Genomic DNA, 22,862 nt, shown 5'->3' with positions numbered 1-22,862 from the left:
ACAGCCCAAGATGGCCATGAAGTGGGAGTTTGGAGGCTGGTTGTATAAACAATTTGACCCCAAAGGGCAAGTCAGATAATAGGATAACCCTTTCTCCTTGCTAATGCTAGGGGTACCTGCCACCCTTAGCTGGTGATGGGGTGGTAGGGGGAGGGGGTTGGTAGGGTGAAATCCCGCCAGTACTCCCCGAGTTAAGTGGAATGACTGGCTTAGATCATTTCTGTTTCCTTCCAGATCTAACATTTTGTAACTAGATCGGCTACTAGCATTGGAAGGGCCCACGTTTCATCCCTTCCTTTAGAAAGCCTACCGGCAGTTTTTTAATCTGCCCTGCCCCCACTCTAGCAGAGGACAGGGAGCGCATTGGCTGTAGCCCTGTCTGGAAAGGGCGGCCCTTTGCCTTGAACAGGAAGCCACAACCACCTAGAAAATGGAGCCTTCTCTAGAAACTACAATTCCCAGCGGCCTCCACGCAGAGCATGCGCAGGAATGTGCCAGGCGGGCCGACCGAACCAGCTTGCCTTTCGATTCCCGACATGCTTCATGGTGTGTTCCGGTTTCCTTGAGTTCCTACCCCGCCAAACTTCCTGTTTCCAGCTTTCTAGCGGCGGACTACAACTCCCAGCATGCTGAGAGGTAAGATTCGTGGTTGAGCTTCCGTTTCACACTTGGACTACATCTCCCAGAAAGTCGACGGGCGTGGCGGGGGAGGGGACGCTGAGGGCCCATGTGCTGAGCACCCGAAGTGCCGCGGAAAGTGGAGGTGAGGGCCGCCCGCCCCAGAGGTGCTCGTCCGAGAGGCAGGTGCGGGAAGAGCCTATCCTTTTCCCTGGCCATGGCTCAGTCGCCTCCCCAGGGTTTCTTTGCACCGGAAGTTTGGAGCGGGTGGGTGCTGAAGACAGCTAGGCCTTGGCGATGTCTGGGATGAGGCTGGTGGGGGAAGCATTTGGAGCCGTGACCTGAGAGGGCAGACCTTCGACCCCACTGTATTGCACGGCGCCTTCAGAACATGCAGGGAAAGCCCCACTGCGGGACGCTCACCAGCAGCATCTCCAGATTGTGAAGGGAAAGATCTCGGGGTCATGCAAGCTGCCCTGGGCTGGGGTGGTTGAGACCTGGATTGACTGAGGTGAAGGGACTCCTTGCACGATCACGCAGAAGGCTTGGGTCTTAAGATTGGCCCTGCTCCTGTCAAGCTGTAAGAACCAGGGTAGTCACTCCGGCTTTCAGGGCCTTGATTTCCTTGTCTGTAAAAGGGACTTTATGATGCATCTGGCAACCTCACCTCCCTCACTGGGCAATGTGAAGACCAAATGCCAGCAATGAAATTCCCAGCATTAGGTTTGTCATACAGTAGTCCTTCCTAAGCATTTGTTGAATACTCACTGGAACACTTAGGCCAGTCAGCATTAATTGAAAATAACAGGTGGGTTTTGTTTGTTTTTGTTTCTTTTTCCGAAAATAACATCAGGCCTTTATACTGAGAAGTATAAAGAAGAAAAATGACCCAGTATCTCACCGTTCAGATAAATCGTTAATACATATTTTTAAATGCACATGGTTAGAAAATGCAGACGTTATGGGAAGGAACAAAATGGAATTAACAGACCTCCCAAACAGTTCCTCTCCCCTAAAACAAGTACTTTGGTTTCTTGTTTCCTTTCCATAAATATAACTGTGCTGGAATATATATTTGTATATTTACCCCAAAGGGATAATACTACTCACATTATTTTGCACCTTGCTTTGTTAAAATATTTAAAATAATATTTTTTTTTTTTTTTGAGACGGAGTCTTGCTCTGTCGCCCAGGCCAGAGTGCAGTGGCGCTATCTCGGCACACTGCAAGCTCCGCCTCCCAGGTTCACGCCATTCTCCTGCCTCAGCCTCCGAGTAGCTGGGACTACAGGTGCCCGCCACCACGGCTGGCTAATTTTTTGTATTTTTAGTAGAGACGGGGTTTCACCGTGTTCGCCAGGATGGTCTCGATCTCCTGACCTCGTGATCCGCCCGCCTCGGCCTCCCAACGTGCTGGGATTACAGGCATGAGCCACCGCACCCGGCCCTATTTAAAATAATTTAAATGACACCCACAACTCTGTAAATGTTTATGGATGATGAAGCTGAAATTCAAAAGTTAAATATCTGGATGGGCATGGTGACTCACACCTGTAATCCCAGTACTCTAGGAAGCCAAGGCGGATGGATCACCTGAGGTCAGGAGTTCGAGACCAGCCTGGCCAACATGGTGAAACCCTGTCTCTACTACAAATACAAAAAAAATTAGCGGGTCATGGTGGCACATGCCTGTAATCCTAGCTATTCAGGAGGCTGAAGCAGGAGAATCGCTTGAACCCAAGAGGCAGAGGTTGCAGTGAGCTGAGGTCATGCCACTGCACTCCAGCCTGGGCTACAGAACAAGACTCCGTCTCAGGAAAAAAAAAAAAAGTTAAGTTGCCTAGTGTCATACAGTAAGATGATGGTGGAGCAGGGAGTAGAACCCAGGTGGTCTGACTTCCTTGTCCAGGGCTCTTTATGCCATTGTAGTATCTTTGTCTTTGAAGTTAGAGTTCATTTTTATCTATAAAATGAGGTTAATGGTGACTTCTTCATTTGGTTGTCCTTAGGCATAAACGAGATACAGGAAAGCACTTAGCATGGCACCTGGCGAGTTGCAAGTATTCAGTTAACTGAAGTACTTAACCATTTATGCCTTCAGTTCATTCACTACCTCATTAGTTGAGAACTGAGTGGTTTAGAGCACATACTTAGTTGGGAAATTTAGGACTCAGTAATTCTAGAGTCTGGCCCTGGGTCCTTTTCCTTTAGAAAAGGAGCTATCTTAGGGAGGAGTGGTTATTTCCTATCTGAGGATAGGAATTCTAAGTGGGATAGGGACATTTTAACCCCAGTGTTTATTTCTGCTACCTATTTGTTCATTTCACTGACTTAAACTGCCTACCTTTTGGCCATATGCCAGCGTTCCATCCTCTGTTTTCTTCCTGTCCTGCTGTTCATACATTGATTTAATAAGTATTTGTTAAGCACCTACTAGGGGCCAAGCTCTGGATTCAAGAGTGAGATAGATAACATGGCCCTTGTCCTTAGTGAATTTTTTGGACTTTGAAGTCAGATATATGTGGGTTCGAATACTGATTCTCCAATGTAGTAGCTTTGTAATCATAAGCAAGTTACTTGACCTTTCTATTTTCTCGTCTATAAAGATGAGAACCTCTTGTGAGGATTCAATGTGATGAGGTCCATTGAGCAACAGAGTAAGTGCTTTAAAAAATGTTCCTTCCCTTGCCTCTTTGCTCCCCTGTTTCTATCCATGTACCCAGAGCTGACAAGGAAGGTTTCTGAGTGTTTTGCTGGCAAAGGGATTTCTTACAACCTCCAGGCATGCGTCTTTCTGCCCTGCTGGCCTTGGCATCCAAGGTCACTCTGCCCCCCAATTACCGCTATGGGATGAGCCCCCCAGGCTCCTTTGCAGACAAGAGGAAGAACCCCCCATGGATCAGGCGGCGCCCAGTGGTTGTGGAACCCATCTCTGATGAAGACTGGTATCTGTTCTGTGGGGACACGGTGAGAGCCTCATACAGGGGTAGAGCGATGGGGAACCTCCTGGGCAAGGATCCCCCTCCCTAACCTTCGTATCTTCCCACAGGTGGAGATCCTAGAAGGCAAGGATGCCGGGAAGCAGGGCAAAGTGGTTCAAGTTATCCGGCAGCGAAACTGGGTGGTCGTGGAAGGGCTGAACACAGTAAGTGGAGAGAGGGGATGGGGATGCTCAGGAAGCCTGTCTCATCTGTCCCTCTCCATTCAGAGCAGCGCAGGGTGGCAGAAGACTGGCTGAGGGGATGGTGGCATTACTGAACCTTCTACTTTTCAACTTGGGCTGAATGCGCCGAGCAGCAAGGGCAAACCCCTTTCACACCCCTTGCTTTCTGACACTCCCCTCTCTTGGACAGCATTACCGCTACATTGGCAAGACCATGGATTACCGGGGAACCATGATCCCTAGTGAAGCCCCCTTGCTCCACCGCCAGGTCAAACTTGTGGATCCTATGGACAGGCAAGCAACGGGGCTCTGGGCAGAGGGTTTCTCACCCTCTGGGTCCACAAAGTGCTGTCCAATGGGAATGGTGGGTTGGATGCTCTGGAAATTAAGAGGGACCATCTCATGGACATGATTCCCTGCAGGTAACCCCAACACAGAGGTGGAGAAACACGGTAGTAACCCTGGTGTTTTGAACCATTGGCTCCACTTTTGGGTTGGAGGGTGGCAGGAAACCTGGCTCGTAGGCCAGGCTCACCTACTCTATCCACCAGGAAACCCACTGAGATTGAGTGGAGATTTACTGAAGCAGGAGAGCGGGTACGAGTCTCCACACGATCAGGGAGAATTATCCCTAAACCCGAATTTCCCAGAGCTGATGGCATCGTCCCTGAAACGTGGATTGGTGAGAGTGAGGGGCAGGAAGGTCAGGGGTGGGTGCTAGGAGTGAGAGTAGGGGACGTTAATGAAAGTTGGCAAGCCCTCCCACCTATCTCCTTTCCTCTGGCTTAACAGATGGCCCCAAAGACACATCAGTGGAAGATGCTTTAGAAAGAACCTACGTGCCCCGTCTAAAGACACTGCAGGAGGAGGTGATGGAGGCCATGGGGATCAAGGAGACCCGGAAATACAAGAAGGTCTATTGGTATTGAGCCTGGAGGAGAGCAGCTCCTCCCCAACTTCTGTCCCAGCCTTGAAGGCTGAGGCACCTCTTTTTCAGATGCCAATAAAGAGCAGTTTATGAGTCCTCCTGTGTACAGCCACTGTGTGGTAGAATGGCATCCCTAATCCCAGCACACTCTCAGGGACTGAAGGGAAGAAGCTTCTTTCCTGAGTTTATGACAGAACCTGGATGGAAGTTAGCTGGCCTTAAAGTGGCCCTCCCAAGGGGTAGGGCCTGCAGATTCTGAGTTGGAGGCCAAAGAGGGGGAGAGAAGTCCCCTCCATGGAAATCTGTAAGTAACAGAAGCCGTCACCTACACCACCTGCTAGGGAGGCCAGTGGGGAGTGGCATGAGTCCTAACTGTAGCACCCTTGCAGCAGTGCCACAGGGAGGGTGCGCATCTCCTTTTATCTACCTACAGAAATGGGAAGGAAACAAAGATTTCTAATTTTTAATAAATTAAAACTTTACACTGTATTACATAATCCATGGAGGGAGAGAAAGGGGATGAAACTGAAGGAACCAGGACTCTGGAGGATGCAGGATGCTGTTTCTCTGGATGAGATGTACTCTGCCACTGTGCTCTCTGGGCACTTTCAGATGATGGGGTCTGAGATGTCTCCTCAGGCTGCATCAGCTGTCTTCAGTCTCCAGAACAGAAAGAGCCTGACCCAGGGGCATCTTGGTGGCCACCAGAACCAGGTTTCTGGGAGAGAGTTCAGGACTGAAGATGGGCAGGAGCTCAGCATGGAAACCTGGGAGAAAGGGCTTAATCATAAGGGGAAGAATGAACCAAACTCACTCAGCTCTTCTGCCCAGGCCTGTAGGCATAGTCCCTTTTCCCCGTGGGGGAGGATCCAGCGGGGCTAAGGAGACCCCGTTCTCCATAAGGAACACAGGTTCCCAAGGCACTGACTTGGGAGGCAGTCCTCTTGCATTGTAGGTTCTTGATGCCTGGGAAGCTTGCTTAACATGCACCTTAGGTTCACCAGAGGCTGATTTGGTAGGAATCTTAATATTTTTTTGAGATGGAGTCTCTGTCGCCCAGGCTGGAGTGCAGTGGTGCTATCTCGGCTCACTGCAACTTTCACTTCCTGGGTTCAAGCAATGCTTTTGCCTCAACCACCCGAATAGCTGAGACTACAGGTATGCGCCCCCATACCCGGCTACTTTTTGTATTTTTACTAGAGATGGGGTTTCGCCATGGCTGGTCTTGAACTCCTGACCTCAAGTGATCTACCCACCTTGGCCTCCTAAAGTGCTGGGATTATAGGCATGAACCACCGCACCCAGCCTGGATTCTTAATTTTTTAACAAATCCCCTACTCCCAACCCACTAGTGACTCAAAGGTGGGGTCCAAGGATCACAACAGTGATTAGCTAGGCCCAGGAGATGCTGGGGCTGGGACTTGAAGAAGGAGCCCCAGAACCCCAGTCACTATAGTCCTTGGGTCCCTGCTGTAGGCCACCCTCACCCTGTTCCTGAAGGTACAGCAGCCGGTCCAGTAGAATAAGCGTCTCCACCAGTGGGGCAAGCAGTAGAGCCAGGCTGAAGAAGGCCACCACACGGTTCTCCTGGGCCAGGTGGGCCTGAAGGGCAGCCAGATTCAGTGGCAGCTGGGGATCTAGCCCCACTCGCTGTAGCCCCCGCTGCACATATCTGTGGGATCAGTCACATTCAGCACTCAGTTTGGTTTTAAGAACTGTTACCTCGGCCGGGCGCGGTGGCTCACGCTTGTAATCCCAGCACTTTGGGAGGCCGAGGAGGGCGGATCACGAGGTCAGGAGATCGAGACCATGGTGAAACCCCGTCTCTACTAAAAATACAAAAAATTAGCCGGGCGTGGTGGCGGGCGCCTGTAGTCCCAGCTACTCGGAGAGGCTGAGGCAGGAGAATGGCGTGAACCCGGGAGGCGGAGCTTGCAGTGAGCCGAGATCGCGCCACTGCACTCCAGCCTGGGCGACAGAGCGAGACTCCGTCTCAAAAAAAAAAAAAAAAAAAGAACTGTTACCTCTCACTTAAACTTTGCTTGTTCCTAATTCAATTCCAACTTTGCTTTATTTTCTACCCCAATGTGCGTTTTCATGAAGATATATATATATATGTATATATATATATTTTTGTTTGTTTGTTTGAGATGGAGTCTCGCTCTGTCGTCCAGGCTGGAGTGCAGTAGCACAATCTCAGCTCACTACAAGCTCCACCTCCCGGTTTCATGCCATTCTCCTGCCTCAGCCTCCAGAGTAGCTGGGACTACAGGTACCCGCCACCACACCCAGCTAATTTTTTTGTATTTTTAGTAGAGACGGGGCTTCACCGTGTTCGCCAGGATGGTCTCGATCTCCTGACCTTATGATCCGCCGGCCTCGGCCTCCCAAATATATATTTTTAAAGACAGGGTCTTCCTGTCACCCAGGCTGGAGAGCAGCAGGGCAATCCTAGCTCACTGCAGCCTCAAACACCTCAATCCTCCCACCTCAGCCTCCCAAGTAGCTGGGTCTACATGTATGAGCTACCATGCCTGCCTATTTTTTTTTTTTGTACAGACGGGGTCTCTCTACGTAGCCCAGGCTGGTCGCTAACTCCCAGCCTCAAGCAATCCTCCTGCCTTGGCCTCCCAGAGCTGGGATTACAGGCATGAGCCACCACACCTGGACATGTATTTTTGAATGTTTCTCTGGCTGTGAGCTGTCTGTCCAATAGTAAATTGATTTAAACATTTTCAGCCAGTTCTGTCCAACTATTTAGCCATATTTTTAGCATTTAAAAAACTTTTTTTTTTTTTTGAGACAGAGTCTTGCTCTGTCGACCAGGCTAGAGTACAGTGGCGTGATCTCGGTTCACTGCAATCTCCGCCTCCTGGGTTCAAACGATTCTCCTGCCTCAGCCTCCTGAGTAGCTGGGATTACAGGCGCGTGCCTCCACGCCTGGCTAATTTTTGTATTTTTAGTAGAGATGGGGTTTCGCCATGTTGGCCAGGCTAGTCTCGAACTCCTGACCTCAGGTGATTGGCCCGCGTCAGCCTCCCAAAGTGCTGGGATTACAGGCATGAGCCACCGCGCCTGGCCAAAACTTCATGTTTCTTTTTTTTTTTTTTTTTTGAGACGGAGTCTCGCTCTGTCCCCCAGGCTGGAGTGCAGTGGCGCGATCTCGGCTCACTGCAAGCTCCGCCTCCCGGGTTCACGCCATTCTCCTGCCTCAGCCTCCCCAGTAGCTGGGACTACAGGCGCCCGCCAACACGCCCGGCTAAGTTTTTGTATTTTTAGTAGAGACGGGGTTTCACCGTGTTAGCCAGGATGGTCTCGATCTCCTGACCTCGTGATCTGCCCGCCTCGGCCTCCCAAAGTGCTGGGATTACAGGCTTGAGCCACCGCGCCCGGCCCTTCATGTTTCTTTGTTAGTCTCCTGATAAAAGAGGGACAGACAACTCTCTTAAAGAAATTTTGAGAAGGTACCCTGATCAGAGAATTCCAAATCACTCCTCTGGGTATACTTAGATTTTCTTTAGGCTATGCTGAAAGTGAGGGTAGAAGATCTCTAGTTAGAAATCTCCCCTCCACTGCCCCCCACCCCCGTCTCCCAACCTCACTCTTCAATCTTGAGCTCGTGGACCCTGGGGATACCCTGCACGCCTGGCCGACGGAGCTCGGGCCGGGCCCGTCGGATGACTGTCTCCAGTGCTGCACGGTAGCAGTGAGTTCGGAGGCCAGGGCCAGCTTTCTGTAGCCGCTCAGCATATTCCTCCAGGGCATGGCAGGCCCCCTCCCGAAGCCGGTAGGGCAGTTCATAGCCAGGCAGCCCAGCCACCCACTGACTCAGTGGGTAGCCGCCAGGGTCACTCAGCTTCATGTAGCAGCAGCCCACTGAGGCCAGGGCCACCACCTCAGGACAGCAGGAGAAGTGTCTCAGCAAGGCAACACTCAGATCCCCACAGGCGTGGAGGCCTGTGAGCAGCAAGCGGGCCCTGCCCTGACACGGGTTCTCCAGTGGAAGCAGAAGCTCCTCACACAGGGCTGTGGGGTCTACCCACCTAACCACGTGGTGTGGGGAGTGACGAGGGCTGGTTTGGACCACCTGTGGAAGCAGGAAAGGACAAAGGCAGATGAGAAGTCTGTTTGCTGTCCCCAGGCCACCTCAGGCCCCAGGAAGGGATCTGTCTTCCGTGTTATTCCGCAAGGAGGAACGTGGGAGATAAGCTGGGTGCAGGAGAGGGCTGGACCACAAGTCAGGAGAGGGGGATAAATCCTGGACCTATCATTCACCATGTACATCTTTTCATCTGAGACCCAGTTTTCTTATTTGTAACAAGTCTAAAACCTGACTGGCCACTTCACAGGTTGTGAGAAGTATACATTGGTGTGGAAAGCACTTTGTAAATAGAAAGTAACTTTGAGATACGGGGAGGCACTGGGGAAAGGGGGACCTTGGGAAGGAGGTAATAGAAATTAGGGACCACACCACTTCAAGCTGAGAAACTTGAAAGATGGAATCCAGCCTCTGTGCTCAATTCCAGCCAAGCAGCCCCTACTCCCACAGTCCAGGTCACAGGAAGGGGTGGCCTACCTGCGGGTTCCTCTTCTCCTCTTTCTCCAGAGCCTGCAGAAGCTCCTGGTCCAGGCGCTGGGCTCTCTCTACCAGTCTCTGATCCCCTTCGATGCTCTTCACCGTCAACCCCAGGCCAAGAGCCATGAAGCGGGAGAGATGGCCCTGGAGTCACGAGGAGGATGGAGACAGCCCTGTTCAGTGCCCTATCCACTGTGACCCTCCCCATGGGTAACCTGGACACCTGGGAACCAGGCCCCATAGAAGGCTTAAATTTTACCCTACAGAACTTATTAACATCAGTATGGCTTAAGTTGGTATATAACTCCCCCATTGTTAAATCTGACTGGCTTAAAAAAAATTATACAAAGAGAAAAAAAAAAAAATCTACCCTGTTTGGTTCCACCGCTTCTTGACACCTGGCTCTTTGGGCCTGTGGCCCGATAACCTGCCTTCCAGGTGTTCTATGTGCCCGTGACTCAAAAAAACAGTACATCAAGACTCTGGCTCACCTGGCCTGAGCCCACGTCTACAACCTGGGTGCAGCCTGTGAAATCACTCAGCTTCTTCACCAACTGAAAGAGGAGGAAACAAAGGTCTCCTAGCCACTGGTTCTTGACTCCTGGGGCAAACACCCATACTGAGAGTGGAAGAGACAAAGATGACAGAGAAAGATGGACAGAGGGTGCCCTGGATGTGAAGGCAGATGTGGAAAGAAAGATATAGGGGTGAGGGTGGAAACAAGGAGAGTGGACCTGACCCAGGTTCAGGCCCACTCCCCTTGCCTCACAGGTCAGTGATTCAATCTCCCCCACAGAACAAGAACCCTGCGTGAAGCCATGAGCAGACTGTGGAGATTTGAGAACAGGAATGAGACCGTGATTCAGACCTAGCTGCCAACCAACCCCACAAAAGGATGAAAAAGAACCCCAGCATCAAAATATGATTAGTTATGTCTGTTGAGGTAAAGGAATGTCTAGGGCCTCTGGCCTCGCATGTGAGGTAAAGGGCACACATCTTTGTAAGCCACGGTTTAAGGAGTCCCTGGGCTCCCAGACACCACCCATGCTCCAGCCATCTCCTCACCTCTCCCAGCCTCCGGATCTCATGCTGCTTCTTGGGCCTGACATGTTTCCGGAATGGAGCTGTTAGTCGAGAGCTCTGGCTGGGGTTCTCCAGGAATTCTGAGGGGGTCTGAAAGCCAGGCGTCCGGGTAAAGGCCAGGGCACAGGCCGTGGACTTCAGGGCCAGCAGGGTGAGTGGCCACACTGACCTGTACCTGAGATAGTCCAGCCGAGGCCTCCAGTGAATGAATAGTCCCATCACATCTGAGTGCAGCAGTTTACAACCCAAGGCCCAGGAAGACCTTATGAGACTCTCTGAGCAATACGCTCACTGCAGGGCTTAAAGCCTTGAGTTCCCCAGCACAAGGCCCTTCTAGCCCATACCTTATGACCTCCCCTTCCCCAGGCATCCCCAGCAGCATTGTGGCCAGCTGTGGTGGTTTCAGTCCATCCAATGCTTCCTGCCATGAGCAAGGGAGTGTGTCCCATAGGTTGTCTGTGAAAAATTCCTACAGAAGAAGGGGAGAAGCCATCAGCAAGCTACTACCACTTCCATTCTTTCCCACCTCACTCTCAACTACACACCTCACTGCCTGCCTCTTCCCAGCACTGCTGCCACATAGAGCCACTGCCTGTAACCGGCAGGTACCTCCTACTAAGCCGAGTCAGTTCTCTGAAGCCTGCTCTAGCCTCCCTGACTCTGGTGGCTTAACTCTGTTTCCTTGGAGTCCAGATTGCATTCTGGACACACTTCTTTTAGCAATTTCTGCACTTATTTGTGTGTTTTCTCTATTAAATTGAATTTCTTAAGGGGAGGGATGGGATGGTATCTTCACATCTGCATCCCTAACACTTACCAGAGTGACTGACACACAGTATTAGTACATTACCACTTAGTAACCTGCATTATATGTGCCAGACATTGGTGTCTTTTTATTCATTCATTTGTCCACCACAAATTCTGGGGCTGCGTTTCGGTTATACATCAAGCTCTATTGTAGGCTCAGGGAATACAACAGTGAACCTGAAACAAGATTCTGGCTCCTGCAGAGTTTACATTAAAAAAATAATAAATTTGGCCGGGCGCGGTGGCTCATGCCTGTAATCCCAGCACTTTGGGAGACGAAGGCGGGCAGATCACCTGAGATCAGGAGTTCGAGACCAGCCTGGCCAATATGGTGAAACCCCCTCTCTACTAAAATTACAAAAATTTGCCGGACATGGTGGCGCGTGCCTGTAATCCCAGCTACCCAATAGGCTGAGGCAGGAGAATCACTGGAACTCTGGAGGCAGAGGCTGCAGTGAGCCTAGATCGCACCATTGCACTCCAGCCTGGGCAGCAGAGCAAGACTCCATCTCAAAAAAACCAAACCAAAACAAACAAAACTTCAGACAACATCCTATGTCACATAGGCAAAACACTAATGAAACAGTAATATAATGGAGAGTTTGGGCAAGGACTACTTTAGATAGGATGATGAGGGAAGACCTGTCTGAGTTGACATTTGAGCTGAAACTTGAATGATGAATAGGTGCTAGGCATGTAAAGAAAATACAGGTAATAGCAAACACTTATTTAACACCCTCTCGGCCAGGTACTGTTGTAAACATTTGACATGTATTAATGCATCTGATTCTTTAAACAACGCTTTGAGGTAGGTATTATTTTTTATCCCCCATTTTACAGATGTAGAAACAGGCACAGCACTTAAGTAACTTGCCCACGTCCAAAAGCTAGCAAATAGTTGAGCTGGGATTATTTACTTATTTTTAGAGATGGAGTCTCACTCTGCCACCTAGGCTGGAGTGCAGTGGCGCGATCTTAGCTCACTGCAACCTCCACCTCCCTGGTTCTAGCAATTCTCCTGCCTCAGCCTCCCTAGTAGCTGGGACTACAGGCGTGTGCTGCCAAGCCTAGCTATTTTTTTTTTTTTTTTTATATTTTAGTAGAGACTTCACCGTGTTGCCCAGGCTGGTCTCGAACCCCTGAGCTCAGGCAATCCACCCACCTCGGCCTCCCAGAGTGCTGGGATTACAGGCGTGAGCCATCGTACCCGGCCTGAGCTGGGATTTGAAACCAATTTTACTCTAGAGTCCTTGTTCTTAACCATTCAACGATTGCCTTTCTGTGGAGGAAGATCAGGGAGTGCAAAGGTCCAGATGCCTGCCATATTGGCAGAACAGAAATCAGGCCAGCAGAGAAGTACAGTACAGTGAAATGTGTGAGAGAATAAAATGGGATAGAGTTGAAGAGACAGTAGGAGCCAGATCATGGGCTTTATAGGTAATAGTAAGGAGTTACGATTTCATAAAAGTATCTAGGAAGCAAGGGATTGTCGTGATCAGATTTACATTTGAATGCTATCAATCTAGCTGCTCAGTGAAGAATTGGTTATGGCAGGCAGAGGTAAGCACACAGCAAGATCGGTTAGGAAGTAGTTCAGAAGAGAGGTGATGGTGGCTTGGCCTAGGGTGGCAGCAATGGAGGTGGGGACAAATGGATGAATTTGGGATCTATTCCAAAGGCAGAGCCAAGAGGACTTGTTGAAGGACTGGATTGTGGATCAATGAAGGACAGCACTGAATCAATGATGGCCTCTGGGTTTGTGGTCTAAACAATTCAGTGGATGGTGGTGCCATTTACATTCTCTCATTTATTCTTCACAATGATCCTTCAGACTGGGATCCATTGTATAGCTGAGGAAACCCGGGCTACGACAAGTTGGGGGTTAGGGAGGCCTAAGGTTAACACCATAGGAGAGGCAGGATTCTAGACTAAGTCTTTTTGATTCCAGAGCCAGGACTGTCTACTATACCACAAAACCACGAATTTATTCAAAGCTTGGATTCCAAAACATGTGTGTTCTTGGAACACCTGACATGCTCCAAGAAGAGTTCAACATAGTTGCAGCATGGTTCCAATGTCCACGCATTTTATTACCTTGGATCTGGGAAGATTACAAAAACAATCTAGGTAGGTCTAGAAATATTATTTATGCAGTGAGCCGAGATCGTGCCACTGCACTCCAGCCTGGGGGACAGAGCGAGACTCCATCTCAAAAAAAAAAAAAAGAAAAAAAAAAGAAATATTTTTTATGCCAGCTGAAAAAAAAGGAGGGAATCACTCCAGTTTTAACCCCTTCTTGTACAGAAAAAGACTGAAACTCATAGAAGGAAAGAGATCAGAGGCTAATTCTCCAGATTCTCTCCCTGACGTGGGTACCTAGCCAACCACACGACCAGAGACATCCCACCCACGCCCCTGTGGCCTCACGATGATGTAGGCATCCAAGATGGAACGGTAGAGCGCCAGGACACGGGTGAGGTTAACAGCTAGCTGCCTCCTCCCCTCATGAGAGAGGCCTCGGGCAGAGATGCCCGGCATTCCGGGGTCCAGCAGGGAGCGCGGGGAGCGAGAACGCAGTGAACAGGGATCCCGGGTCAGTACTACGCGGGTCCAGGACCCGGACGGGGCTCAGCTCTGCAGACAGAACAGGAATAGTTTTGGGTCCAGACTCCGACGCTGCCTTTCCGGGATCCCATGCTGGAGTTGAAGATTTGAGGCACTCCCCAGGCGTCACAGGTCGCGACGTTTCACAGTGCGAAGGTGTCAGCGCACGTAGGGCGGAGTAACAGTGCAGTGACGCCACAAAAGCGTGCCGCTGAGCTCAGCTCACAACAAGGCGGGCCAAGTTCCAGTTCCCGCCCCTTCCCGTACACTCCTCTCCTCTTACGGAAGTGAAGCCGGAAGTGTCCGGTTTATCGCGGCCTTCCCACACCTTCGCGTTGTACCACCACGGGGCTAGAGGGGCCGGGGAGCGCATCCCGCCCCCGCCCCCACCCACGCCGCCCCCTCCGCCGCCGCCACTGCCGCTCCTCACACACTGCGAATCACTGGCCTCACTACCTGAGGTCGGGGCGGTGCGGGTGCGGGTGCGCGCGCGCGCGCGCGCCGACCACCGGCGCGTTCTAACCCGCGCGCCTGCCTTCCCGGGCTTCGTCGGCGCGCACCGATTTCCGCATCCGGCTCCGGACGCTTCCGGTCTTAGCTGGACTCATCTGGGAGGTAGGTTTGTGAGCGTGAGAGATCAATCTGTACCGCGGGGATTCGAAGTATGCTTATCCAGGTGGGCTGCCTCGAGCCTCGATCCCACCCCCGCGCTGGTAGGTGGTGTCAAGGTCCTTGCTTGGGAGAAGGACTTGGGTGAGATGCATGTGGAGATTGCCCCCAATTCCGGCCTGGAGCCAAGGGAAAGGGATGCCTGGATTTGTGTGTCTATTCGTGGTCCACGCTGCGGATGCCTGGGTAGCCCAGAGGTTATCTACGCCATACTTCTCACTGTTTTTGAGCATACCTAGATGTTCCTTTCCTAGGCAGACTATAGAGCGCACGTGTTCTAGCCTCTTAGACTCATAAGAGGGTTCGAGCTCTATGAGCCCCTCCACTCCCTTCATTTTACAAATGAGACTCAAACCTACAGCGCGGTAATGACCTTATTAAGACCAAACGGCCAGTGAATTGGGCTTCACTAGACTCCAGGCTTGCTGACTAACATCAATGCTCCCTCCATCATTTCATGTTATGTTTTCATTTCCCCTCTGTCTGAGAGATTGCTCTGATGTCTTTCCTTCCATAAGTGCTACGGAGATCGAGCTTACCTCATTTTTCTCCCAGGCCTAGGAGCTCAATTACCAGGATCACTTTCTTCCCCAGGGTATACTACAGACCTCCACATGTTGGACAGTAGGATTCAGCAGAGAATGAGTCCCACATCCTCTTTTCATCCATAAGCCACTCTTCCCAACTACTCTTCCGCCTTCCATTGTCCCTATGTCTACTTTACTGCTCAATCTGGATTTTGGGGAACCTCCTCCCAAAAAGGCATTAGAAGGAAATGCCAAGCACCGAAATTTTGTCAAGAAGCGGAGGCTTTTAGAGCGGAGAGGCTTTCTGAGTAAAAAGAACCAACCCCCTAGCAAGGCGCCTAAGTTGCACTCTGAACCTCCAAAGAAAGGGGAAACTGCTACGGTGGATGGCACTTGGAAGACCCCTTCCTTCCCAAAAAAGAAGAAGACAGCTGCCTCCAGCAATGGGTCAGGACAGCCCCTGGACAAGAAAGCTGCAGTGTCTTGGTTGACCCCTGCCCCTTCAAAAAAGGCTGATTCTGTTGCTGCTAAAGTAGATTTGCTGGGGGAGTTCCAGAGTGCCTTTCCAAAGATCGATAGCCACCCAACCCGCTCTCAGAAGAAGAGCTCCCAGAAGAAATCCTCTAAAAAGAACCGTCCTCAGAAGAATGCCCCACAGAACTCCACCCAAGCTCATTCAGAGAATAAATGCTCCGGAGCATCCCAGAAGTTGCCACAGAAGATGGTGGCAATTGACTGTGAGATGGTGGGCACAGGACCAAAGGGGCATGTTAGTTCCTTGGCTCGATGTAGCATTGTCAACTACAACGGAGATGTGCTTTATGACGAGTACATTCTTCCCCCCTGCCACATTGTGGACTACCGAACCAGGTGGAGTGGTATCCGGAAGCAGCACATGGTGAATGCCACACCCTTCAAGATTGCTCGAGGCCAGGTAAGAAGCATGGGGCTTGATGGTGGCAGGGAGGTGGATGGAGAGAGGTCTAAATCATTTTTCAGCAAAGGATATCACTATGGGAAGACACCAAAGGTTTGTGGAGGGAGGGAGGAGAATCTATCAGTTGTTGAAGAAGGCCCCCTGTTGGTGGAAGGAGCAGTGAAAGTCAGGAAGGTACAATTAGCTAGTGTCACAAACTTCAGTGGTCAAGATCTATTTTAGCTGGGCGCAGTGACACTTGCCTATAATCCCAGCACTTTCGGAGGCTGAGGCGGGAGAATCGCTCAAGCCCAGGAACTCAAGACCTGTCTGGGCAACATAGCGGAACTCGTCTACAAAAAAGTTAGCCAAGTGTGGTACATGCCTGTAGTCCCAGCTACTCAGGAGGTCGAGGCTGCAGTGAGCTGAGATCACACCACTGCCACTGCACTCCAGCCTGAGCGACAGAGTGAGACCCTGTCTCAAAAAAACAAACAAAAAAACCATTTTAGGTTCCAAATTGGGTCTGGGGAACTGGGAATCTGCATAGAGAAATAACAGCAAGTGATGAAACTGGACAGAGCTGCAGACATCAGTGTCAGGAGAAAGGGCTTGATTTGGAAAAACCTTGCGAGTTGAAGCCTAAACTTGAGAGAGGAAAGGTGGAGAGCTTTTCCCAAGCAAAAAGTAGCCTGGGGCAAGTGTGGAAAGTGGTGGTGGTAAGAGAGGGCAGAAAGTTGACAAGAGGAGCTGGGGTATATATTGTCCAACTGGAACAGGTAACCAGTGAAGGGCATAAACGGCACAGGGCCGGCACTTCGGGTTGTCATCTCACTCCTAGCCGTGTGCTGGCTATGGAGCACAAGGCATGAACAGAAAGGAGAGTGAGCTGGGAGGGGTGAAAGGAGGAAGTGAAGGGAGAGCAAGAGACCTGCTGGTCTCAGGAGGCCGCCAGAGGGCGCCCTTGGCCCACGTCTTTGCAGTTTCAGGTCCACACACTGCCTTCTCTGGACACGCTGTTTCCATAATGCCTTATATGCGGTCAGTTGGAGAGGTTCGTTAGAGGTGAGGTGACTGACTATTTTAGAAAAGACGGAAAGAAGAGTTAAACATCTTGTGCACAAAGGGGCACAGCCAAGCAAAGGCATGGAGAGGCAGAAGATGGGACGGGTCTGAGACAGCAAATCTGCCCAGCTTTGATGAGGGCTATATGTCGAAGTTAATAAGAAATGAAGGTGGTGGTGGACAGTAAGTAGGTGAAGTCAGGAGTAACAAAATGTCTAGTTCACGGGACTACGTCTGGTTTTCATCATAAAGCACTTCCCCAGTGCCAAGCTGGGGTTATGAGACTAAGGTATGTCCAGATGAGCCTAGCCCCTTCAGAGGGGGTCCCTTTGGGAGGCTATGCAGGACTGTCACTTTTGTTGAAAACCTGTTTGGAACCTCATTTGGGAATGGCCTTCAGAGCCTGTGGCATGTTCTTCGGGTGTCCTCATTGGTAGCATGTCCTCCTGCTTCAAGAGCCTGAAATGGCTAGGTGTGGTGACATGTGTCTGTAATCCCAGCTACTCAGGAGTTTGAGGTGAGAGTATTGCTTGAGCCCAGGAGTTTGAGGCCAGCCAACCTGGGAAAAATAGCAAGACCTCATCTCTTTTAAAAAATAAGTTTCCTGAAGGCCAGGTGTGGTGGCTCACACCTGTAATCCCAGCACTTTGGGAGGCCGAGGTGGGCAGATCACAAGATCAGGAGTTTGAGACCAGCCTGGCCCATATGGTGAAACTCCGTCTCTACTAAAAATACAAAAATTAGCTGGCGTGGTGGCGGGTGCCAGTAGTCCCAGCTACTTGAGAGGCTGAGGCAGGAGAAACGCTTGAACCCAGGAGGCGGAGGTTGTAGTGAGCCAAGATCGCGCCAGTACGCTCCAGCCTGGGCAACAGAGCAAGACTCCATCTCAAAAACAAAAAAAAAAAAAAACAGTTTCCTGAAATATTGAGAAGTTATTTTACTTGGTTCCAAAACTAGTGTGAATAAGGTTCCTTCTGCAACTTTATATGTGATTCTTAATTTTTTTATGGTTTGTAGACTCTGAAAATTTGATGAAAGCCACACATTCTCTTCCTCTAGTACCCATACACATCTAATTGCATGTAATTTTGAGCTTTTGTTAGCCTCCCTGGAGCCCAGGTCCCAGCCATGTGTCTAAGGCCAGCATAATGGTAATAGTTAAACGACTTCATGTAGCAAGCCAGAACTGAACTAAATACATGGACATCTCAAACATGAGTGTCATTTAGGACCGAAGGCAAATTAATGTCATGGGGTGGAGATCAATAAGAAGGTAAGGAGCCACTGGCAGTATGAGTCCAAACAGGGTACACCATGGAAATCACCTGTGGAAGAGGAAGGTGGATTCCAGAAGAAAGAAAACTTGTGGGAGTGAGCATTTCAAGGATGGAGAGGTAGGCAGTTGGTGAAAGAATCCAGAAGGGATTGATGGTCATGTTGGGCTTTCAGAATGCAGGGGTTCCACTTCAGTCCTCCATCTCACCACTCTCTTCCACACTTGTTCCAGATCTTGAAGATACTCGCAGGGAAGATAGTGGTGGGGCATGCCATCCACAACGACTTCAAAGCCCTTCAGTACTTTCACCCCAAGTCCCTCACCCGTGACACCTCCCATATCCCCCCCCTCAACCGGAAGGCTGACTGCCCGGAGAATGCCACCATGTCTCTGAAGCATCTCACCAAGAAGCTGCTAAACCGGGATATCCAGGTAGCATCTCCCCACATCCCCCGCCCCCATCTTGGACATGGCTCTCGTTGATGCCCCTAGCCAGACTCTGATCTCAGAAGTCCTGTGGTTGTAGAGATCAGGTGGGCTGCTATGATGGGAAGAGCTCCAATCTGTACACAGGATAATAATTCCTGTTGTCTACCTCATAGAATGTTTCAAAGTGTGCTTTGGAAAAGGGAAAAAGTCCTAAGTAGATATAAAACCCTAACTAAGGAAGAAAGCAGGTAGCAGTGGTGGTCCAAGAGACCGTGTAGTGGATGCAAGGACCGCTCGTATTTTACACGCTATCATTTCAGCAAAGGGTGGCCCATCTGGCGGGAAGATGTGGACATATGTCACATATAGAGCAGTTAAGGAACTAGGGAAAGTGGAAGACTCAGAAGACCTGTCTTTGACCTGGTATGTTCTATCTGTACAGAACCTAATATGGCTTATACATACTGCCACAGAAAGTACTGAGGTAGACAGTGGCAAAGACTTCCTAGGAATTGAACCCCTGAAATTACATAAGGAGCAGGACCTCACCAGAATTCTGTCTTTGTAGCCTGCTGACTGCAGAAGAAACTATAGAGGAGGCAGAGGGAAGAGGAGTACAGAGAGTACAGTGGGAAGGAAGAAACGGTTTCTTGTCGCTTCATGCTCTTGTCTTCCTTGCTTGCTCAGGTTGGGAAGAGCGGACATTCCTCTGTGGAAGATGCCCAGGCCACCATGGAGCTGTACAAGTTGGTTGAAGTCGAGTGGGAAGAGCACCTAGCCCGGAATCCCCCTACAGACTAGTGGCAGTGGGGATGCTGGTGATACGGGGAGGCAAAGGCAGCGCCCAGAGAAACAGCACAGTGGACCAATGGACAGCTCCACCAGCTCCACATCTTTGGAAGCTAGATTTCTGGGGAGAGAGAAGCTCTACCCCAGACTTAATACCCATTGAAATTTCACCTCAGGTGTTGTGTCCTGTGTCTGGTTAAGTGTCCCATGGAAGGGGGAAGCCTTCACATCAGAACCCAGCCCTATACCGTTTACTTCTTAAATGGTGCTAACCACAGGTGTCCCAGGGTGCTCTGTGCCAGTTAAGATTTTTAACTTTCAAGGGGCAGGGCATACTGGGAAATGTAGTTTCCCAAACTGCCTTATCACTTGGGTGGACATATGTCTCCTTTTATGCCTTTTGGTTGAGTAATTAACAGCATCCTCTTCCACGCTCAGAAGTGTTCTGGTTGGGGCCAGGCATGGTGGCTCACACCTGTAATCCCAACACTTAGGGAGGCCGAGGCGGGCAGATCACGAGGTCAGGAGATTGAGACCATCCTGGCTAACATGGTGAAACCCCGTCTCTACTAAAAATACAAAAAATTAGCCGGGTGTGGTGGCAGGCACCTGTAGTTCCAGCTACTCAGGAGGCTGAGGCAGGAGAATGGCGTGAACCCAGGAGGCGGAGCTTGCAGTGAGCCGAGACTGCGCCACTGCACTCCAGCCTGGACTGGAGACTCCGTCTCAAAAAAAAAAAAAAAAAAAAAAAAATTGTGTGGTCCCTTTCCATGTCACAGACTCTGCTTTTGGCTCAGAGTCTATATCTAGCCTGTGTCAGGATATTGCCTGTTCTTCCCACCTTGACTTCCAGAGCAGCCATCGCTGGTGAGCTTTAGTTCTCCTTAAGGTTCCAAGGCATTAGAAGTAAGAGTGTAGCTTGGAAATCAACTTTTGTGATTTAGGAAAGCTGTCTCTTTCCTAAGGTAATAGGGGGTTTATTTCATTTAGGCCCCAATTGGTAGGTTTTAAAATAATTTATAAAGTGTTTTAATAATTTGGTTGTCTTTTTTACCTTGCTAAACCAAGCCTCTAAAAACTCAAATTATTCCCTTGATAAATTTTTATAATGGAAAAGCAGTTATGTATGGTTTCTTCTTTATGTTAAATAGCTCTATCACAAAGTATTGTGGGGCTGTAGTTTTCTTAGGGGATTTCCAGGGTCACTGGATGATACTAACTGGGGCCCTTCCTGGAAGTCATGGAACTGACCAAGCCGTTGTGCGTAACCCATGTGACACATAGGGTTCCTTGTCCTCATCCCTACCACACATCAGAGCTGGGCATGGCAGCTCACGCCTGTAATCCCAGCTACCTGGGAGGCTGAGGCATGAGGATTCCTTGAGTCCAGGAATTTAAATCCAGCCCAGGCAAAATAGACCCCATCTCAATTTTTTAAAAAGTTACTGAGCACACCTAAAACGACACCCCAAGCCATGCATCTCCCCCCGACACACACAGGTTATGTAACCAGGAGTAGAGAGAATGGGCATGAAGGAGGGGCAGAGCAGGGGAGAAAGGGTGCTTGGTGACGACAGCCTGGTCCTGCTGCCAGCTTTTGGTGGTACACACCCCATCTTGGGAAAGAGTCACCAGTCTGACCTTGTGTCCAGGATCATTATCTGTACTTTGTTGAGAGAATGCAGACTCCATGTCTACACCAGGACTTTTGCATTCTTGAGTGGCTGGTCTGGTTCCGGGGGCCAGAGTCACAGTCACAGCTGCCTATAGAAGTGAATTTTGTGCAGCCAGACCAGACCCAGACATGGTCTTGTTGAGGCCTGCACTGTGGGGTCTGTTGCACAGGCAGCCATTGTGCTCTGAGCAAATTGGTTCCTGTGGGGCCCAACATATTTAATGTCCATGACTTCACAAAGGGGTGCCAGGTATCCTTGCACAGCAAGAAGTGAGAATAGTGCAAGGAGGCCGCAACAGAAACTGGTAGGAATACACACAAGCAAGCGATTCTTAACTACATTGTAATCAGTAAATGAAGATAACGACAATGTTCTCATTAGGGTACTTCTTGGCTGAAACAAAACTATGTCAGGCGGGTGCAGTGGCTCACATCTGTAATCGCAGCGCTTTGGGGAGGCCGAGGCAGGAGGATTGCTTGAGCCCAGGAGTTTGAGACCAGCCTAGGCAACATAGTGAAACCCCATCGCTACCAAAAAAAAAAAAACCCTGGCTTTGTATGTGTCTTGGTAAAGTAGCAACTGGCTTTTATGATCCCCCTACCCCCACACCCCGTGTCTAAAAAGGCACGACTGCTATAGCCTCAAAACAAAAGTACTTTATCTCAGTCCAATGTTGAAAAGAGCTCATTCTGCCGGGCACGGTGGCTCACGCCTGTAATCCCAGCACTTTGGGAGGCCAAGGTGGGCAGATCATGAGGTCAGGAGATTGAGACCATCCTGGCTAACACGGTGAAACCCCATCTCTACTAAAAAAAATACAAAAAATTAGCCAGGCGTCGTGGTGGGCGCCTGTATTCCCAGCTACTCAGGAGGCTGAGACAGGAGAATGGCGTGAACCCGGGAGGCGGAGCTTGCAGTGAGCTGAGATCGCGCCGCTGCACCCCAGCCTGGGTGACAGAGCGAGACTCTGTCTCAAAAAAAAAAAAGAGAAAAGAGCTCATTCTTACTTTTGCTTACCAAGAAAAACCTGGGAGACCAGAAGACCTTGCAGGCAACTCCTTAACTGTTTACCCTCATCACACTTCCTTGTCAGAGCCCAGCTTACCTAGCAAGGGTGCCTGGGAATCCCCTGTACTTCAATCCCCTTCCTGTTCTGTCCCTGTCCTGACTTCATCCAGTTGATAGTGGACAAACCCTGTTGTAGATGGCTGCCTGAACCCCAGTCAGCAAGTCCTGTTTTGGCTTAAATCTAAGGTCTTGTTGGATGTGATGGCTCACGCCCATAATCCCAACACAGAGACCAAGACAGACAGATCACTTGAGGTCAGGAGTTCGAGACCAGCCTGGGCAACATGAAACCCCATCTCCACTAAAAATACAAAAATACAAAAAAATCCCCGGCACATGGGGCACATGCCTGTATTCCCAGCTACTCAGGATGCTGAGGCAGGAGGATAGCTTGAACCCGGGAGGCAGAGGTTGCAGTCAGCCAAGATTGTGCCACTGAACTCCACTCCACTCCAGCCTGGGCGACAGAGCGAGACTCCATCTCAAAAAAAAAAAAAAAATCTGAGGTCTTTCAGAGTGGAGCAAATGCATGACAACACGTAAGCTTTTGCTAGTAATATTCTTTTCACGGCCTAATGAAGTTTTCTAATACTAAAAGACCCTCTGCTACAAGTGAGACTAGGAAAAGGCAAGAGTGTAAGAACATATCCTGCTGAACATACTTGTGAG

General features: G+C 50.1%; 3 protein-coding genes across 13 annotated transcripts; 2 read left to right on the top strand and 1 right to left on the bottom strand.

Annotated features, from left to right (window-relative positions):
- Positions 1–604: 604 nt before the first annotated feature.
- MRPL24 (mitochondrial ribosomal protein L24) lies at positions 605–4,804 on the top strand. Of its 7 annotated transcripts, none has more exons than XM_063624893.1 (6): positions 605–763; positions 3,341–3,584; positions 3,667–3,762; positions 3,971–4,074; positions 4,332–4,462; positions 4,573–4,804. In XM_063624893.1, the coding sequence occupies exons 2-6, from the start codon at positions 3,402–3,404 to the stop codon at positions 4,707–4,709; spliced, it is 651 nt and encodes a 216-aa protein (XP_063480963.1). In that variant the 5' UTR covers positions 605–763; positions 3,341–3,401; the 3' UTR covers positions 4,710–4,804. The 7 variants fall into 7 exon arrangements, with proteins under 7 accessions (XP_063480963.1, XP_063480966.1, XP_063480968.1 ...); XM_063624895.1 differs by having other exon boundaries at positions 657–1,426; XM_063624892.1 differs by having other exon boundaries at positions 668–804.
- A 353-nt stretch (positions 4,805–5,157) lies between these two features.
- METTL25B (methyltransferase like 25B) lies at positions 5,158–14,346 on the bottom strand. 3 transcript variants are annotated; one of them, XM_063624876.1, is made up of 8 exons: positions 13,602–14,346; positions 10,712–10,836; positions 10,350–10,542; positions 9,776–9,838; positions 9,285–9,428; positions 8,311–8,795; positions 6,196–6,380; positions 5,158–5,475 (listed from the first exon to the last, which is right to left on the bottom strand). In XM_063624876.1, the coding sequence occupies exons 1-8, from the start codon at positions 13,710–13,712 to the stop codon at positions 5,354–5,356; spliced, it is 1,428 nt and encodes a 475-aa protein (XP_063480946.1). In that variant the 5' UTR covers positions 13,713–14,346; the 3' UTR covers positions 5,158–5,353. The 3 variants fall into 3 exon arrangements, with proteins under 3 accessions (XP_063480946.1, XP_063480948.1, XP_063480949.1); XM_063624878.1 differs by having other exon boundaries at positions 5,158–5,488; positions 13,602–13,741; XM_063624879.1 differs by lacking the exon at positions 8,311–8,795 and having other exon boundaries at positions 13,602–13,741.
- Positions 14,084–20,568, top strand: ISG20L2 (interferon stimulated exonuclease gene 20 like 2). Of its 3 annotated transcripts, none has more exons than XM_063624885.1 (4): positions 14,084–14,393; positions 15,042–15,908; positions 18,463–18,663; positions 19,348–20,568. In XM_063624885.1, the coding sequence occupies exons 2-4, from the start codon at positions 15,159–15,161 to the stop codon at positions 19,459–19,461; spliced, it is 1,065 nt and encodes a 354-aa protein (XP_063480955.1). In that variant the 5' UTR covers positions 14,084–14,393; positions 15,042–15,158; the 3' UTR covers positions 19,462–20,568. The 3 variants fall into 3 exon arrangements, with proteins under 3 accessions (XP_063480955.1, XP_063480954.1, XP_063480956.1); XM_063624884.1 differs by having other exon boundaries at positions 14,262–14,393; positions 15,003–15,908; XM_063624886.1 differs by having other exon boundaries at positions 14,393–14,491.
- Positions 20,569–22,862: the final 2,294 nt, after the last annotated feature.

Source organism: Symphalangus syndactylus, chromosome 12, assembly GCF_028878055.3.
Source record: "Symphalangus syndactylus isolate Jambi chromosome 12, NHGRI_mSymSyn1-v2.1_pri, whole genome shotgun sequence".
NCBI lineage: Eukaryota > Metazoa > Chordata > Mammalia > Primates > Hylobatidae > Symphalangus > Symphalangus syndactylus.
This window is presented reverse-complemented; position numbering and strand designations above follow the sequence as displayed.

What these genes read in the sequence shown, in the direction of transcription:
- ISG20L2 (XM_063624885.1), top strand. Translation starts at nt 15,159, where the DNA reads ATGTCTACTTTACTGCTCAATCTGGATTTTGGGGAACCTCCTCCCAAA. An exon ending in TCAAGATTGCTCGAGGCCAG is followed by an intron (nt 15,909 to 18,462) that starts GTAAGAAGCATG and finishes CACTTGTTCCAG; the next exon opens with ATCTTGAAGATACTCGCAGG. An exon ending in TGCTAAACCGGGATATCCAG is followed by an intron (nt 18,664 to 19,347) that starts GTAGCATCTCCC and finishes TTGCTTGCTCAG; the next exon opens with GTTGGGAAGAGCGGACATTC.
- MRPL24 (XM_063624893.1), top strand. Translation starts at nt 3,402, where the DNA reads ATGCGTCTTTCTGCCCTGCTGGCCTTGGCATCCAAGGTCACTCTGCCC. An exon ending in ATCTGTTCTGTGGGGACACG is followed by an intron (nt 3,585 to 3,666) that starts GTGAGAGCCTCA and finishes ATCTTCCCACAG; the next exon opens with GTGGAGATCCTAGAAGGCAA. An exon ending in CTTGTGGATCCTATGGACAG is followed by an intron (nt 4,075 to 4,331) that starts GCAAGCAACGGG and finishes TCTATCCACCAG; the next exon opens with GAAACCCACTGAGATTGAGT.
- METTL25B (XM_063624876.1), bottom strand. Translation starts at nt 13,712, where the DNA reads ATGCCGGGCATCTCTGCCCGAGGCCTCTCTCATGAGGGGAGGAGGCAG. An exon ending in GGGGAAGGGGAGGTCATAAG is followed by an intron (nt 10,543 to 10,711) that starts GTATGGGCTAGA and finishes GGACTATCTCAG; the next exon opens with GTACAGGTCAGTGTGGCCAC. An exon ending in AGATCCGGAGGCTGGGAGAG is followed by an intron (nt 9,839 to 10,349) that starts GTGAGGAGATGG and finishes CTCCTCTTTCAG; the next exon opens with TTGGTGAAGAAGCTGAGTGA.